The sequence below is a fragment of the Halichoeres trimaculatus genome, unplaced genomic scaffold, assembly GCF_033239565.1.
Source record: "Halichoeres trimaculatus isolate MK-OKI-2021-1 unplaced genomic scaffold, fHalTri1.1 fHalTri1_scaffold_13, whole genome shotgun sequence".
NCBI lineage: Eukaryota > Metazoa > Chordata > Actinopteri > Labriformes > Labridae > Halichoeres > Halichoeres trimaculatus.
This window is the reverse complement of record NW_027437191.1, coordinates 25,192,084-25,209,627: the sequence shown is the minus strand read 5'-3', so window position 1 is coordinate 25,209,627 and position 17,544 is coordinate 25,192,084. Positions and strand designations below refer to the sequence as shown.

Here is a 17,544-nt window from a genome sequence, read left to right as displayed (position 1 = left end):
CTCCGTCGGATTCAGGGATGATCATTTTTCAGTCACAGTCAGCGGATGTGAGGTAAAGTTGCTCTCCCTGCAGGTCTTCTCGGAGTAAGAACCTCGCTGTCTTTGCGTCTTTACGCGTGGATTGCTCTCCTGGCTGCGCAGCGTCGCTCCCCTTTGGATTTTCCCGCTCCTCTCAACGCTGACATGGACGACGAGTTCCTCTCCAGCTTCCCTCAGGGTCTCCCCGAAGACCCCGATGCTCTGAGCCCCAACTCCACAGAAGATCCAGACTGGTGGGCGAACTCTGATGGCGGGGAGACGGTGCACTTCGTGGTGCGCTGCGTCATGACCTCGGTCTACATCGTGATCATCACGGTGGGTCTGCTGGGGAACATCACGCTGGTGAAGATCTTCATCACGAACAGCGCGATGAGGAGCGTGCCCAACATCTTCATCTCCAGCCTGGCGGTGGGAGACCTGCTGCTGCTGGTCACGTGCATGCCCGTGGACGCTTTCCGGTACTTCTCCGAAGAGTGGGTGTTTGGCGAGGCGGCGTGCAAACTCATCCCCGTGATCCAGCTCACCTCGGTCGGCGTGTCAGTGTTCACGCTCACGGCGCTCAGCGCAGACAGGTGAACAGTTTACCCTTCTTTTTCTCTTGCTTGCTTTCTCTCATTTTCATCCACCATCATTCCTGGGGGGCATTTCTATTGTTAGACCCCATCCATATTCCAATTTTATTCCTAATTAACAAGATTTTAAAGGTTTTTACTGAGCTGCATGAATCTTTGAAGCACAGGCAGACACTTTCAGGGTTCTATTATACTATATTATGTCGTTTTTTAGCTCTGAGGGGTGAAATAAAAGTAGATTTAAGGTAACATATCAGCTCCTTTACTGCCTGAAATGAGTTTGGAACAACTTCAAAGATCAGCACAGCTCCGAGGAGGATTTTACCCAGAATTTCTTTACATATTAATAGAAAGAAATATGTCTCTTTCTGACTAAAAAGCCTTTGGATAGGAATGTGAATCCTTGTTCTTCAACAGCCTGCTTCAAAAGTGACTGAAAAAGCCTTTCTTTGACTCACAGATGCAATATTGTCCATCAGACTCTCAATTAAGGTTTTTAAAACCATTATTTGTTTTTTTTCATTATAATTTTTGAAGGCTGTTTTGTATAAAAAAGTCAGCTGGGGAAATGTGATGTCGTACGTAAAACTTTACTTTTGACTGTCTGTGTCCCTACAACAGTTCAATATTAAAATCCTTTGCTATGCAACTCTTTCAAAATTCAAATAAAAGAAACAAGCTTCATATGTAGGTAATGTTCAATCTAATCAGGACTCCCTCATCAGTCGTGATTGGCCTGATTGATCCGTAATCACTTAAACGCCTTCGTTCAATCACTGATGGAGAAATAAACCTGATCAGCTCTGATTCTCCTCCAGCAGCTGTGACTCTCTGGAAATTTATTTAATCTTCATCACACTGAGTTTGTAAAATGACTGGTAATGATTCTGTGATTTACTCCGAGCTGCAGATTAAGAGTCTCTGGTGAGGTGTAATAAATATGCAGCATGATGTTATCAGCTCAAACAAGCGGAGACGCTGCAGTGATTAGAGTTAAATAATAATCTGTGAGTGAGTGACTGCAGCTGAAAGCACTTTCCTCTAAAGGCTGGTTGGACTAGGCTTTACAGCTCGAACCGGGAGCTGGGTGTAGAGTCAGTAGAGACATCATGGACGTCTGGTCAGGACGCCTCCTGGGTGGCTCCACAGTCGACCCAGAGCTAATTGGAGGGACCATTTATCCAATCAGGACACCTCAGGATTCTTCAGAGTGGCTGAGAAATGGTTCAGAGGAGAGGAACGTCTCAGTAAACTTGCTCAAAGGTCAAAGGTATCTTTACTGTCCCTACAGGGAAATTTGTTTGCAGCTGGGGACAGACAAATGCATAAACAAGACAAAACAGCAGATGAATTATTCACATCAAGCACATGTAACATGAAACATGAAGCCCAGCAGGGAATCTCCAGCAACGTGATAAAGGAAAAGAAGATAAAAAAGACAAGAGATTAAAAAAGACAATATGCAGTACAAACAGAGTGCAGTGCTGGGCACACAAATGTACAAATGAAACCCAATGTCTGTAAGGAAAAACGAGGAGTAATAGGACCTAGTTGCAGATGTAACAAAATTGTTTCATTAAACTAAGCTTCAAATCCAAAAATGTAAAACCAAAAGCTCTTACAGAAGCCAAAACTGAAAAGCTCAGACAGAAACCAAGAAGTATGAAGAAGCACTTGAAGACATGAAACTCAGACAGCAGACAGGAAACACATGGAGAGCAATCATGAATCTAGCGTTTTCCAAAGTCTTCACTTTTGCCAGAGTTTTCAGAAAACATTGTTTTCAGTGACGTAAACTGCGGTTTTGTGTGGATGACAGGCCTAAACGTATAAAAGTATTTATGCGGTTTCTGAAACACCCGGCTACGTGTGAACATGGCCTAGATAAACACATAAACAATCAACACAGGTGTGAAACGAGACACAGGTGAAACACATGAAAGGCAATCACACAGGAGGGAAACACAAAGAACTTAACCAAACACATGGAAACTAAAAACAGAGACAAGATAAATCCATGTCACACAGAAACACTAAGGCCTTGCACACACACAGCTGGGCATTTTCAAAAATGAATATTCCCCCTTATTTGATTTTTTTTAAAGGTATGCCAAACCCATATCTTGCAGTGTTTTTCAGATGTGAAACCCATGCTGTCGAATCAGGATGAATCCCTGTTATTCAGCAGTGACATCTGAGAACCAAAAATTGTGTTTCCTGTTGTCGACAGAAAACTACAAAGCCAGAGTTTTCCAAAATCTTCACTTTGGCTGGAGTTTTCAGAAAACTTTGTTTTTTTAAGTGACATTAAACTGCAGTTTCGTGTGGACGGCAGGCCTAAGGTAAAAATAGTGGTTTCCCAAATACCAAGCCACGTGTGGACATGGCCCAGGAAACCATCAAAAGACCCACACATGACAAGAACCAAACAAAAACTACAAGGAGCACAAACTATAGACTAACAGGAAACACAGAAAACACCAAACAAGAATCAAGAAGAAATAATCACAAATAAAACTCAGGTAACACAAGAACCACAAAGAATAACCAAGAAACTCAGGAAACACAATGGAGAAAGAAAATCAAAAACCAAGAAACATAAACCCAAAACTGAATCATGACACTCCATGCCTCAGGCATAGGGATGGGTACCTTTCACATTTGAAACGACACAGTACCAATGCCCAGTACCTGGCAATCGGTATTGGTACTCTACTTTTTTGTGTTTATGTGGTAAAACATATCAGTTTATTCAATGATAAAATGTATTTTTTTTTTAAATTAACATATTTATTCTTTAATATATAATGATGTGTTCATGTCCAGCATGTAAAATCTTCTACTCTTCCACTCCCTCACACTCACAAGGATGCATTTAGGTACCTAAACATGGTACCTCTTGATTTTTCATGAATCGGTACCAGGTACTTTTGACAGAATTTGGTTGGTACCTATAAAAGTACCTAATTTGGTACCCATCTGCTCTCAGGCAGTCTGTACTGTATGCCTGAGAGCAGAAGTGTAAACTCTACATAGAGAGGATGATCTGGGCCCTGCAGGACAAAAGTCGCCTTTCTGACCAGCCGTCTGCTGTAGAGGCCGCTCAGATGGACTTGACTCCTCCCTGCAATCTTGCTCGCCACTGTAACCAGACTACCAAGTCTGTTTTTGTGGACTTGGGCCAGATTACCATACCAGGCAATAGAACTTCTTCAAGGTAGCAACAGCATGCTGCTCAAAACACAGTTTGTTGTCAAGCACGGTGCCTAAATAGTTGTAGCTGTTCACTACCTCTGTGCCAACACCCTTCAATATGATCAGCTCAGGACTAGATTGAATCTTTTTGAAATCAGTAATCGGGTCCTTTGTTTTCTGGAGGGTTCTTAGGATGCGGTCACATTGGCAAACCGTGCCGGGCTTAAGCACGCTTCAGTCCTAAAGCCCGATTCAAATGGCCAGTGTGACCACAACTGTACCGTGCTTGAGCACAATGCACTTTTCTGCTTTGGCTCGCTTTGGAGAGGTGGGCTTCGGCACAGTTTACTTCATGCACAAGCACAAGCGCGCGGACAGCATGTGTGGTCTATGACGTATGATCACCACAAGCGCGTCTCTCGACAATCATTTTAAACAGTAGCGGAGTGTTAGAGGGCTGTGTCGGGCCAAAACAACTTACCATAAGCCAAAAAGTCCCTAAAGTTGTAGCAGTGCTCACTGTGTCTCACTGTGCTGACTCTGATGAGATCGCAGTTCATGCAAGCAGACGTGTCACAATGATGTAGGCGGGCCATGTGCATGTGTGATACCTGCTAAAGTCTGGTTCATATTGGAGTAGTGTGATCGTTGGCTGTACTCTCCAGCTGGGGAACGGCGCTGCGGGGGTCAATCGTGCTTGAGCACGGCACAGTTTGGATGGCCAGTGTGACCGCGCCCTTAGATTACTGAGACCATAAGGTGTGATGACAGTGAAAGAGGAAGGTTTAGAAGTAGAGTTTTGTGTTTAAGTTGCTCATCTCCTTTAAAAAGTTTTAAATGATAATTGATCTAGGCACCTTTTGTCAGCTATGAGTCTCACAGGTCATTTTCATCAGCTGCAGAATCTCCTCCAGTGCAGATCTGCTTCTTCGAGGCCTGTGTTCATTCATGGGGAAGTTATCAGCTGATCTATCTCGGCTTTATCTACATTCCATGGATTATCAGGATCATCCTCAGATAAGTTATCACACAAACACTTTGCCTGATCTCAAATCCTCTTCTGAACTTTTTACGCAAACCTTTCAGCCCTGAGCTGAAGTTCCCCTCTGTAAATATTACACAACATGATGAGGTGTGACCTGCTCTCAGAGAAAGGCAACAGGTGGCGGTAAATCATCTGATGTCATCCCCTGTCAGGTGGAGCAGAGCGGACGCCGTGCCAGCGCTCGGAGCTGAACAGCTTTTTAATTTACGCTCAGAGCTACAGAGGCTGAGTCAGGATCTGCAGACGCCAGGAAGTCAGCGACAGAGCCCCAACAGAGTCTGACAGACGGGGGCAGGGGTCTACTGTAATCCAACTCTGAGTGTGTGTGTGTGTGTGTGTGTCTGTGTGTCTGTGTGTCTGTCTTCTGACACTGCAAAACAAAGACCTGTATTGAAAAAGTTTCAAGATTTGGTCCTTGTTTTGAAACAATCAGACCATATCAATCTGACCCAGATTCAGGTTTTAAGACATTATGAAATCAGGGCTCTTAGTGGGACTTTGTAAGACATAGTTTGTCCACAGGGGGCGCCAAATTCCAAATTAACTGTGCACTTTCTGGCTGCTTTAAATTCTGTATTTTACATTGGATACTGATTCTGTTTAGCGGCATTGGAAGTCTCCAAAACACAAGCTTGAAATGTCAAAAAAATTCTGAATTTAGTTCAATGAACAAAAAATAACATGATGTGTTTATTTTAGCTTTAGTTTCAGTTGACAGTGCTGCTCTCAGAACACTTCTGTTCTTTCAAAGCGTGTGTTTTCATGCTTGCTCTCCGGACCATGAGGTCTCAGCGTGTGATATCTGTTTCCTCTCCTGGAGTGTGAATGATCTTATTTCCTGTGTTGATGTCTGATGATCTCCCAATCTTTCCACGCCGATAAAACACTGATGATGCATGAAACTCTGCTTTAATTAGCAATTATCAGTTTAATTCTCTGTGAAATATTTCACCTCCAGCCTCTTTAACAAGCTTTCTTTAAATACATCATGGGGTTGTGGTTCCTCATCGCTCCGGGTCGTTTTCTGAAGAAGGGAGGAGGAAGGAAACGTCAGATTCTGATGGTGTTTTTTGACGTAAACCTGAGCGGACAGTCAGATCTCCCTCAGGGTTGCACGCTGGGCTGCTGAGGTGAAATCTGATTGAATCACATCGTTTACAAACCAGATTTAGCTTTCATCAGTTAACACACATTTCCTCTGGAGGGTAGTGACAAATACACAGTTTTTGATTTCAGTGATCATCTTAAGAGTCATATTTGTGCATAAAAACAAGGAAGAGCTTGTGTCGTCAGGAGATGAAAAGTTTAGGAATCATCTGCGATGGAATTACTCCTGAAAATATCACTGCCGCATTAAATATGTGAGAAAATCTGTTTAGTTTTAAGATTTAATTCATTCAGAATCAGGAAATTATTCTCTGTAGGAAGAAATCTCATCACTCATTTTACTCTCCTACTCTCCTCGAGCGTAATTTGTTACAAAGATAAAACTGGAGAGCTGAGACTTTCCCTATCTGAGTGACAGTCAGCTGATGGGGTGATGAGGTGTGTGTGCATGTGTCTGTGTCTGTGTGTGTGTGTGTGTGAAGTTGACATCCAGCCGCAGCTCACACTGCTACCATAAACCTGCTGCATTTTAATTTCACTCGACTGCACAGAAGAGATGAAGTGACTGCAGTGAGGCTCGAGGGTGAAACACAGCCGAAGGAAGCAGTCCGCAGAGAGGGAGAGAAAGAGAGACTGAATATGAAAATGAGTTGGAGGATGAATAAGAGTGGTCCAAAGAGATGTAACCCCTCTGTGGTGTTCAGTATGGACAACATAACAGAACAAGTTTCTTCTTTATCGTATATGTAGAATCATGTTGAACTGATCCAGTTCAACTACTTATCACCCAGTGTTGGCTTAAATACTAACTAAACTTAAGAAAAATATCAAAATGGAAAAGAGCTGTGGTGGTATTAATTGAACGAACTGGTCTGAAAACCAGTCAAAGCAATCTTTTTACAAGCTACAGACAACCAAAGAAAGGAGAAGCAGGTTCATGGTTGGCTTCTGTAATTGTGGCTAGCAGCTGTTTTGTGTTATAGTGACTGGCTACTGTTTGTCTAGCTCCTATTTGGCTAGTTATTGTGGCTAGCTGCTGTCTGGTTAGTTATTGTGTCTAGCTGCTGTTTGGCTAGTTTTTGGGGCTGCTGTTTGGCTAGTATTTGTATCTAGCTCCTGTTGGCTAGAAATTGTGGCTCACTGCTTTTTGGCAAGTTATTGTGGCTTCTGTTTGGCTTGTAATTTTGGGCAGTTACTGTTTGGCTAGTTATTGTGGCTAGCTGCTGTCAAGTTAGTTATTGTGTCTAGCTGCTCTGGCTAGTTATTGGGGCTGCTGTTTGGCTAGTATTTGTATCTAGCTACTGTTGGCTAGTAATTGTGGCTCACTGCTTTTTGGATTGTGGCGTCTGTTTGGCTTGTAATTTTTTATTTTATTTTTATTTTTATTTATTTATTTATTTATTTATTTATTTATTTATTTATTTATTTATTTATTTATTTTTATTTATTTATTTATTTATTTTTATTTTATTTTATTTATTTATTTATTTATTTTTTTTGGGGGGGGGGGGTATGATACTGGTTATCAAAATTGTTTAGCACTTTTTTCATGTTGTACCAATGAAATGTATGTATTCTTGATGTATTGGTAAGAAATAACCAATCTGAGAAAATATATTCAGTAAAACATAAAATAATTCATACCATTTAAAATCTCATTCTGTTGATTTTTTTTTAGTAGGACTGACTTTCCAAATTAATCATATTTTATTAGTTATTAATTAGATCCCTGTAACTGGAAATGCATCAGGTACGCAACCTTTAGGTGTGAAATACGGGCCGATTCCGTATTTTACAGGACGGGGCTTCTGTTTGGCTAGTATTTGTATCTAGCTCCTGTTGGCTAGTAATTGTGGCTCACTGCTTTTTGGCAAGTTATTGTGGCTTCTGTTTGGCTTGTAATTTTGGGCAGTTACTGTTTGGCTAGTTATTGTGGCTAGCTGCTGTCAAGTTAGTTATTGTGTCTAGCTGCTCTGGCTAGTTATTGGGGCTGCTGTTTGGCTAGTATTTGTATCTAGCTACTGTTGGCTAGTAATTGTGGCTCACTGCTTTTTGGATTGTGGCTTCTGTTTGGCTTGTAATTTTTTATTTTATTTTTATTTTTATTTATTTATTTTTATTTATTTATTTATTTTATTTTATTTTATTTTTTATTTTTATTTTTATTTTTTTTTTTTGGGGGGGGGGGGGGGGGGGTATGATACTGGTTATCAAAATTGTTTAGCACTTTTTTCATGTTGTACCAATGAAATGTATGTATTCTTGATGTATTGGTAAGAAATAACCAATCTGAGAAAATATATTCAGTAAAACATAAAATAATTCATACCATTTAAAATCTCATTCTGTTGATTTTTTTTAGTAGGACTGACTTTCCAAATTAATCATATTTTATTAGTTATTAATTAGATCCCTGTAACTGGAGATGCATCAGGTACGCAACCTTTAGGTGTGAAATACGGGCCGATTCCGTATTTTACAGGACGGGGCTTCTGTTTGGCTAGTTATGGTTGAGTTTGTGTTTTCTTGTTTCCAAGAGCGCTGAATAAATTATTAAAGGATCATGGCCAGGATTAACTAACTACTCGAGTAGTGTTAAGGATGTTTTTTAAGTACATTTAGCATATCCCACCTGAAACTCTGACCCTGATCCAAATCTTCAGAACAGCCATCTGAGCTCCCAGGCTGTGTGTGTGTAAATGTTTGTTATGAGCAGTTTGCCTGCTGACTCTAATTAGTGTTTCACAAACGCACTCCAGTATTCTGAAGATGAGATATTATCAGGGAGCAGAGAGTAACCTAGCTCACCATGTCTCTGCGTAAATGATTTCTTCACTGCACGGGGGGAGAATGACGTGGGAGGTCACAAACTGCAGCAGTCTGCAGTTTTAATTAATGATGTGTGAACAAGCAGCCGCCTGGATTACAGAGTCTCCCTGCTGACTGCTGTGAGCATCAGGTGTTTTATCCCGCTGAGATCACCTGAGCCTAATGATAAGGGAGATGCAGATCTGTAGCTGAGATTACATGGAGCCTTATATTCTGATTAAAATTGGGTCAGAAGTCTAAACCATAGAACTGTTCCATATAAACACCTCAATCAGAATAAACAGGCAAAACCTGATTGGAATTTCATTTGGTTGCACAGGGTTGGAATATTCCTTTTCCCAAACCAATCAAAAGGAAAATTCTGACATTAATGAATGCCCCACTTTGTCCACAGGGGGCGCTAAAATTTTCACAAAACTTAGCATTCCTAGAACGCTCATCTTTGTTAAATTTTCTCACTAGCCCAAATGGTTAAAGAGTTAGAGTACTTTTTAAATAGCACTTGAAGAATAGGGATGCTGGTTCTCATTTGGGTTTTAAAGAGTTTTATTTTCCTCTAAGGAACATTAAAGAGGAATATCAGTAAAAACACTCTTTCTGAGTATTTTTGTTCCTGGGGATACCCAGAAAATTTAGTTGTCCTAAGTTTGTGTCTGGTGACACTCAGTCTGATGTCCTGTTTAGAGTCTTCTCAACTTGTGACATCACATTGCATAATTTAAACAAGTACTGTCTCCTCCCTTGGTACTGTCTCCACCCTCACCTTCTGAGCTCCACTGTCCTAAAGCCTGTCATTGAGAAGGAACCTCTAGGACAGGTACTTTCAAAGATAGTGAGCTTCCTTTCAGAGAGCATGAAGTCACTGGAGCCTCCCCTATTTTAGTTAAAGGAATACTAATAGTTATTAATGAATAATACACTTTTGGTTTTAACTACAAAACATTCAAATATTTATTTGGAATATTTGGTCTTACAACAGTTTCCCACATTTTGGTTAAAATGGCAAAAAATAAGATGAATTTAGGTCATTGCCCCTGTGTGCATTCATTAAAATGACTATATTAACTTCAAACATGAAAATAAAAAGAGATGACAGCTCTTGAGCCAGGAAAGAAAAGATTTATATAATAAGCCATTTGCATATGGTCGTCATGGTCACTGTAGGGTTGAGGAACAGCATTGCGAAAAGACACAGCAGGGAAAAATCAACAACATAGAACTGCGAATGAGCTGTCATTCGTCAATTCTTGAGTTTTTTTTTAAAGGACAAAATATAAACCCTCTTCCTTTACCTGGGCTTGGGACCAGCAAAAGTGACCCTACGGAAACAAGTGCCATTCATTTGCATTCAGTGGCCTGCTGTGACTGCAGCTGAGAGGGACTGCTGCATGTGAGGAGGACTTGTCTGTCTTTAGTGATTTGGATAGGCGAGAGGAAGAGCCATGTGTAGTTTTTTGGAGTTTAAAAACTCCAAAAAAGGTCACTACATCTGTTGCCAGATGCCTTTTTGAAATAAGAGTAGTCAGAGGGGTCTGAGAAGTTGTGAAATAAAGCAAAAAAGTCACTGAGTTGGCAACACTGTTGTACCTGTAGTAATCTATATGTGAAACTGTCACTTTCTTATGACCTATAAGGTAGGTAAACACATGATATGGAGCTTTTCACACATTAAAACCACAGACTGTACACAGTGCGGCTCTCTACCTTTTACCATTGTATAGCTATGAAGCCAAAATACCCCTGTCACAGGTGCTGCCATTGTGCAGCCAGAGTCTGTGCAGTAGAGAATCTGACTGGCTTCTTGGCTCTCCCTCCCGACGAATATTACTATTCCTGAAAAACTACACAAGACCAGCAGCTGTCAGTCATCATTAAATGCTACACAAAACCCTGTTTTTAACCTCTAATAACTAATTTTAAAAAGGACATTTTCAGAAAAAAAGGAATCGAGCACAACACGGTCCAATAATATCTTCATAAAACCACAGCATACGGATGAGAGGGACATTTTTACGAGGTGTGTTTATTTTTTAAAGTTTAACAGCTCATCTGGAATGACTGGAAAGGCAGAGCTTTTGACCTATACTGCAGCCAGCCACCAGGGGGAGCAGTTTTGTAGCAACCTTACTTCAAGGCAAGAAAGATGACATCCATTTCTTTTACAGTCTTTGGTTTAAATCTACATTCACGAACCAAGTTGAATCTCGAACTCTGTTGACGCCTGAAATCAACGTACAGTCAATAACTGATCATTCACAAATGTCTTGTTGCATTTTTTGATTGACGCTTGAACCTTATTTTGGGCTAACCCACAGGTTGTTTTATTAGCCTGAGGATTTAAAGAGTCACACACCAAAACTGGGCGCTTAGAGAAAGTCTGCTCGGACCTGGTTCAAAACCTCCTTCAGAGTTCATAGTTTCCTCGGTAAACTGAACATGAGAAACATGAAAGAATACAAAAGTCAAATCCTAGAATAACCTCTGAAAACAGTCAGCAGCTCCCAGAGGCTGAATGGTTTTAACCTGATCAGACGACGAAACCCAGCTGACACCAGGAGATTTAACTTTGGATTCTGAATGATTTGAGGTGGAGTGGACGTGGATCCTCCTGGACTCCCCCCTGCATCTCATTTCCCCTCTTTGAGTCAGGGCCTCAGAAAAGACAGTGCTTCCTGTGTTTTCTCCTGATCACCGTGTTTGTTTGTATGTAACATGACAGGAGGCAGGAGACTCAAGTCAAACCAACAAACCTCGGCACAGAGCGATGTTCTTCTGCTCTGATTCAGATCCAGACAGCACTGGCCTCGGGGGACAGACTTTGTGTGTGTGTTTTTGTGTGTTTGTGTGTGTGTGTGCAGATATGTGTGTTTCCTGTTGGAAAGGTAAAGGTCAGTGCCTTATGTGTCATGCATTGGAGAAGCTGGAGTCCAATGAATGTTAATGCAACAGGACTGCGGGGTTAATCCAGGTTATGAATTGAACATGAAAAACTAAAGAAACAAAGTAAAACACAAAACTGTTCCACATTCATGCACCTGCTCGCTGTCCGTCCATCTGTTGGGGTTTAAAGCACTCAGGAACAGGTGGACTTAAGAGCTGGGACTGGAACAGGATACTCCTGAGCTCCAACAAACTCTGCATCCTTGAATAAATTAAATCTGAGGAGAGAGGACACTGGGTTAGGCCACAGCATGCTGCAACAGCACGGTCTAACTATGCCTCCAGATTCAGACCAAAGTGAAGAGGCTCGGTTTGTGGGTTCCTCTTCTGCTGCAGCAGCAGGGAAAGCGCTGCTGAAAGGATTAGCATAAAGAAAGTCCTGTGATGAAAATGTTGTTTTTACTGATTCTGTTCAGAGAGATAAGCTCGCTGAATTTGCATCTGTGATGCTCCAGTACTCTTAAAGTTTCATGCAGGATTAGAAGTTATCCCCTGAAGTTTCTTTTAAGTTTACATCTGAAACTTTACCAACCATTCAAGGAGTTTTCAGAAAACACTAATGCAGGTCAAAAAGGGTCGGAGTCAAGGTCATCCATGATGACCTCCATCCTCCATGGACTCTCCGAAGCTTTGAAATGATTACGGTTTTGTTTTAATGGTCAGAGAAAACAAATCCAGTTAGGGGAGATTAAAGTGCCTTCAGTGACAGAAGCTGGAGACCCAGTTCTTCCAGGTACAACAACCCACCTAAGCTAGACTTCGCCCTCTGTTGGAGTGGTGGATTTTCTTGAGAAATAAAGATCACATATCATCTAGAAGTCACCAAAAGGGTCTAAACTACACATTGGAGGGATATATGAATCACTTCAAAGGGGTAGCAGATAAATGATGAAAAAGAATTGGTCCAAGGACTGAACCTTGAGGAACTCCATAATGCACCCTAGTGTCTGTCCTTGTTCATTTATTCGCATTGAGTTGATGGTGTGGTCTACTGCACAACTTTATCCAAAGAAGACGCTTTTCTCTGTTGAGATGTGTCTCAATAAAGGGTTAAAAATACACCCTGTCGCCCAGCCTCTCAGGACACCCTTTTTGGAGCTGCATGCACCCTGTGAAACTGTTTGTTTTTAGGCTTAAAACCTCAGACGGACTCTGCAATGCATTTTAATGGATGACCAGGCAGAGAATGTCAGTGTGTGGGAATGGGTATATGCATTGGCTCATTGAGTTTGAGGGTGGGACTTAACCACAGGTGAACTGGTTACTGAGCCACATCACATCGACACAGTCTCCTTTGACAACTGAAAAACTTGAAGTCACAGTCCTTTATGAACATCTCTCTTTGGCAGTTTGGTGCCTAAGATGATTCTAATGATATGGAGATTTAATGAGGAGATGATAACTGTAAAAACCTCTGCCCAAAGTAAAGGCAGGGTCTCGTTTAGTAGCCTAGTAAAAAAATATTTTAAATTCTCACATTTATATGGCTGATCATAATCCAAAACTAGAAGAGCACTGAGAGAGCACAGACCTCCGCCAAGGATATTGTGATTGTCACACAACACTTTAGTCCTACTTTAATGTTATACTTCCTTTCAGCAGACTGTCTGCTACAATTTGGTGTTAGTTGCAGGTTTGTATGATAATTCGTTACTGGATCGTACTTTATATCTGTCAAAAATTATTGTGACCTTGTCTTGTATTGTTTTGCAAAGAAGTCTGACTATTTATCGTGGAGCTTTATACATATATGGTGAAAACAGCCCTAACTCACAATGATAAAGTATCCTTTAAAAAAAATTCTCAGATCACCTCCAAAATCTAATCCGTTCTTCCTTATCCCATTTTTTGGGTGATGGTGCTCATGGGGAACAATGTCTTTATCCCTGAAAATCACTACCAATTCTGGCCACAAGTGTCACTATGATGCCTCAGAACTCTTCCTGTCTTGCCTTCACACTCAGAGGATCACAGGGAGGTCAAACTACTTTCCTCCTGAATCTCACACTCTGTCAAACACCTCTTTTACATCATCTCGCCCTGTCAAACCCTGTGTCGTATGGATTTCATGCCTCATTGATTATTTATGCTGTGTAGGAGCTCAGAGTTTAACAATTTCTCCCCAGGCGATAATTTTTTACACATCAAGTCCAGGCTCACTCAGTCAGGCCTGTTTGTGAGGGGGTAAGACGCAAGAGGAAGTCTGCGGTGGATGCTGTCAGAGAGCGATGAAGGCGGGAGAAAAACACACACACACACACACACACACACACACACACACACACACACACACACACACACACACACACACACACACACACACACACACGTCTTTTAGGTGCATTTCAACTTTGGTTTAATTTAGCTACATCAGTCCAGATCGCCACAGTAATGGTCTTGGCCTTGAAGAAAACAGACTCAATGCTTCCCGTCAACATCCTCGGTGAAGTCCTGAGTTAGAAACATCTACTTTTGCTTCACAAATCTTCTCACATCATGCTGAAAAACATGTTTCATTTGTTACCACTCACTGAAATGTGAGACTACAGCTATAAAATTGTCACAAATGGGATGAAAGCGTGCGCTAACACAGAGTGTGTCCTTTTAGATTCACAGGAGGATCGAGATGGCACAGAGTCACAAGGACAAAACCTTGAGCATTTATTCAGACATGCTACAAAAGGCTGAAAGCTTCTCTAAACGTTCATTAATTCATGGAGAGGTGACATATTGTGCTCTGCTCTCATTCAGCTTACATGTTTTCACCCACAAACTAATCTGCTTGCCATCCATGAACAGAGCAGCTCTCAGGCTGGATTTGGGATGACTGGGGAAAGATCAGGGATTTCTTTCATAGCTTATTTTGTTATTTCTTCATGTTTAATGTATATACTGTATAATATTTTGACGTAGACTCTATGACATCACAAGTTTGTTTCTCAACCTTTTTTGTTTTAGTTAGGGAGGGGTAAAGAGGCAGAAAGCTACAGAGTCCCTTGTTTATCAGAAAGAGTTTTCCTTCACATTAAAGGAGTCTGATTGTTCTGATCTTGGTGTAGATTCCTAGTTGTGAAGCTAACAGATTGACGCTCTGTACTTTTGGATGTCAACTCCACCTACACTACAATATCAAATAAATCCAAAGAAGAGCTCCATCAGTTTTGACCGTTTACTCACTGAATGCAAAAGCTTCGAAAAGACAGATTCCACAAATGATTTCACTCAAGGTAGTAAAAGAAACTAGAAGAGCACTCAGAGAGCGCAGACCTCCACCAAGCACATTGTGATTGTCATGAAACACTTCAGTCCTACTTTAATGTTATACTCCCTTTCAGCAGACTGTCTGCTACAATTTGGTGTTAGTTGCAGGTTTGTGCGATAATTTGTTACCTGACAGTGCTGAAAATTATGATGACCCAGTATATATTTCATATTCCGGATCTTAGTATCCAGAATATCGTCAGGATCTGGATGCTACTTTAAAATTTGTTGTTTTGCAAAACAATCCGACCATTTATCGTGGAGTCATATACACATATGGTAAAAATGTATATATCTATTTGAGAACCTTTTGAAAAAAGTCCTGGATCCAGACGGTGTTTTGGATCACCCCCAAAATTTAATCACTTCTTCCTTATTCCGTTTTGAACATTTCTTGAAAATTTCATCAAGATCCGTTTGTTACTTTTTGAGTTGTGTTGTTCACAGACAAACAAACAGACAAAGTCTCCCAAAAACAAAACCTCCTTGGGTGATAGAAAATAAAAAAGGCAAGGAAAGGTGAACAAGAGGTCAAAAAACTCTATTGCTCTTGTCTTGTAAAGTTCTGAATGTCTTTCCTAATTACAAGCGCTTTCTGTTGCATTTTAACATAAACAGGATGTAGGGAATAAAAGCAGTTTCAATCCACCTTTACTATGATAACATATGAAGCATGTATTCCTTTGAGTTTTTAACATTTTTCACTTAAATTAAACCTGTGTGGGCTCCTACTTGAAATGTGCAACAAGTGTTGTCACCGAGCTACCAGGTTCTAGTCCAGGGATCTCAAACTGGGGGTCTCTAAGCATCAAGTCTTGTCACAAGGGTTTGTCTTCACGGCTGGAGTTTGCTGTTTGGTTTCGATTCAAGTTATCTTTCATGTGTGGTGCCCCCTTGGTGATTGTGTGCCCTGCCCTCGTTCTCCCACTTGTGTCTTGTTATTTAGTGTTGTGTAGTTTGTGTTTATGCCTCTTATCGGCACATTTTCAGATAGGTTCAGGTTTTCTTTTGTGTTGCTCTTTGATTTTTATTGTAAAAAAAAAAAAAAAAAAAGGAAAAAAAAAGCCAAACCACAACAGAGCAGAGATGGACTGGATCTAGCGGATGTTGAGAGTTTTTTAGACTCACACACAGCACACATAGTATCTATACTGTTGAAGCTCATCAGTAGCTACTGCAGCAGCTCTCACAACTTCACCGACTGACAGCCGGACATCATGTGACGTCACATGTTATAAAACTGAAGCGCAGAGGCACTTCATTTGTGTCATTCTTTGGCTTTGAGGGGCTGCACTTCACTTCCTTCCATGTAAAGGTGCACATTGTGTCCAAGACGACCCTTCAACCTGCATCATCTGTAACCATGGCCACAGATCTGCTCCAAACACACTCTGTCCAGAGGAGGCTCTGTCACAGAGCTGTAATTACAGCTCAGAGTGAACAGCCATGCTCCCTGTGTGTGGAGAAGTCTGGACTCCTCAGAGTGCTCTGATGTAACCCCAAGGCTGGTGACGTATGAGCCGACCTGTGGATGCTGAGGTGGTGCACCAACCAAGCGCTCCTCCAGCTTTGAGGATCAGGTTCTTGACCTTTGATCCTCATAGTTTTCATTCTTGGATCCAAGTGGATGTTTGTGCTGAATTCAAAAGGATTTTCCTACTTAGATTTTTCTTTGACAAAGACGGGTCAAACATGAAGAGACAACCTGAGGATCTAAAGCCTCAGGATGGAGTGCAGTGGCATTTAAAGCCGGCATGGACAAGGGTTCAGCAAGGGTTTATGAGCAGCACTTTACAGATCTATTTCACTCTATTTTCCTTTCATTCATTGGATTCTATCACACCGTCTGCCCTCTGCTTCTTCCCTCCTCATATCAGCTCTCCTCTGACCATCCTTTTACCTTTCACAAAAAGCCATCTCCCACTATTTGTGAGGTGATTGTTAGACGCAATCACGACTCCAAAAGCAATGTTTTCTTCCACTTCAGGACCCCCGCTGTCTGTGCTCCTGTGGCAAAGCTGAAAGAAAAATCGATCACACAAACAGAGCTGCTTAAAATGAAGCTCTCTTCCTCTGATATCAGGATGATGTTAACTCAGTCTCTTCTGAAGAATGATGTGGTGGTGGTCACGTCTTTTGTCTTTTCTTTGTCACCTGTCTTCTGCCTGGTTCTTCCTTTTCTTCTTCTACTGGTTACTGGCATTTAGCAGGTTTTTCACTGCCACCAATTCAAGTTAACTTATAGCAGACATTGAGACTGAAAAAGGAGCTGTGCTATTACTCTACATGATGAATAAAAAGGGGTACCAGGACTGATCTATAGTCCTTGTTGTAAAGTGGACGTTCACTCCTTTCAGGACGCCCTGTTTTGGCACTAACTCATCAAACCTCCACTTCTGATAAGTTCATGTCTGAAGTGGAGTGAAGTCTGGAAAGTGGCTGAAAACAGCTTAACATATGACAACTGAGGGTATTTTATCATCTATATTTTATCTGATATTCTTTGTTACACAAACTACTAGAGATGATCATTACTGAAATGCGCAAACTGGAAAT

General features: G+C 41.2%; 1 protein-coding gene across 1 annotated transcript in view; it reads left to right on the top strand.

Annotated features, from left to right (window-relative positions):
* The first annotated feature begins 183 nt into the window (after positions 1–183).
* The window catches only part of nmbr (neuromedin B receptor), a 43,439-nt gene continuing 26,078 nt past the window's right edge, over positions 184–17,544 (top strand). Inside the window, exon 1 of the mRNA XM_074684836.1 lies at positions 184–611. Coding sequence (XP_074540937.1) covers positions 184–611 — 428 coding nt within the window. The remainder of the gene's footprint in view (positions 612–17,544) is intronic.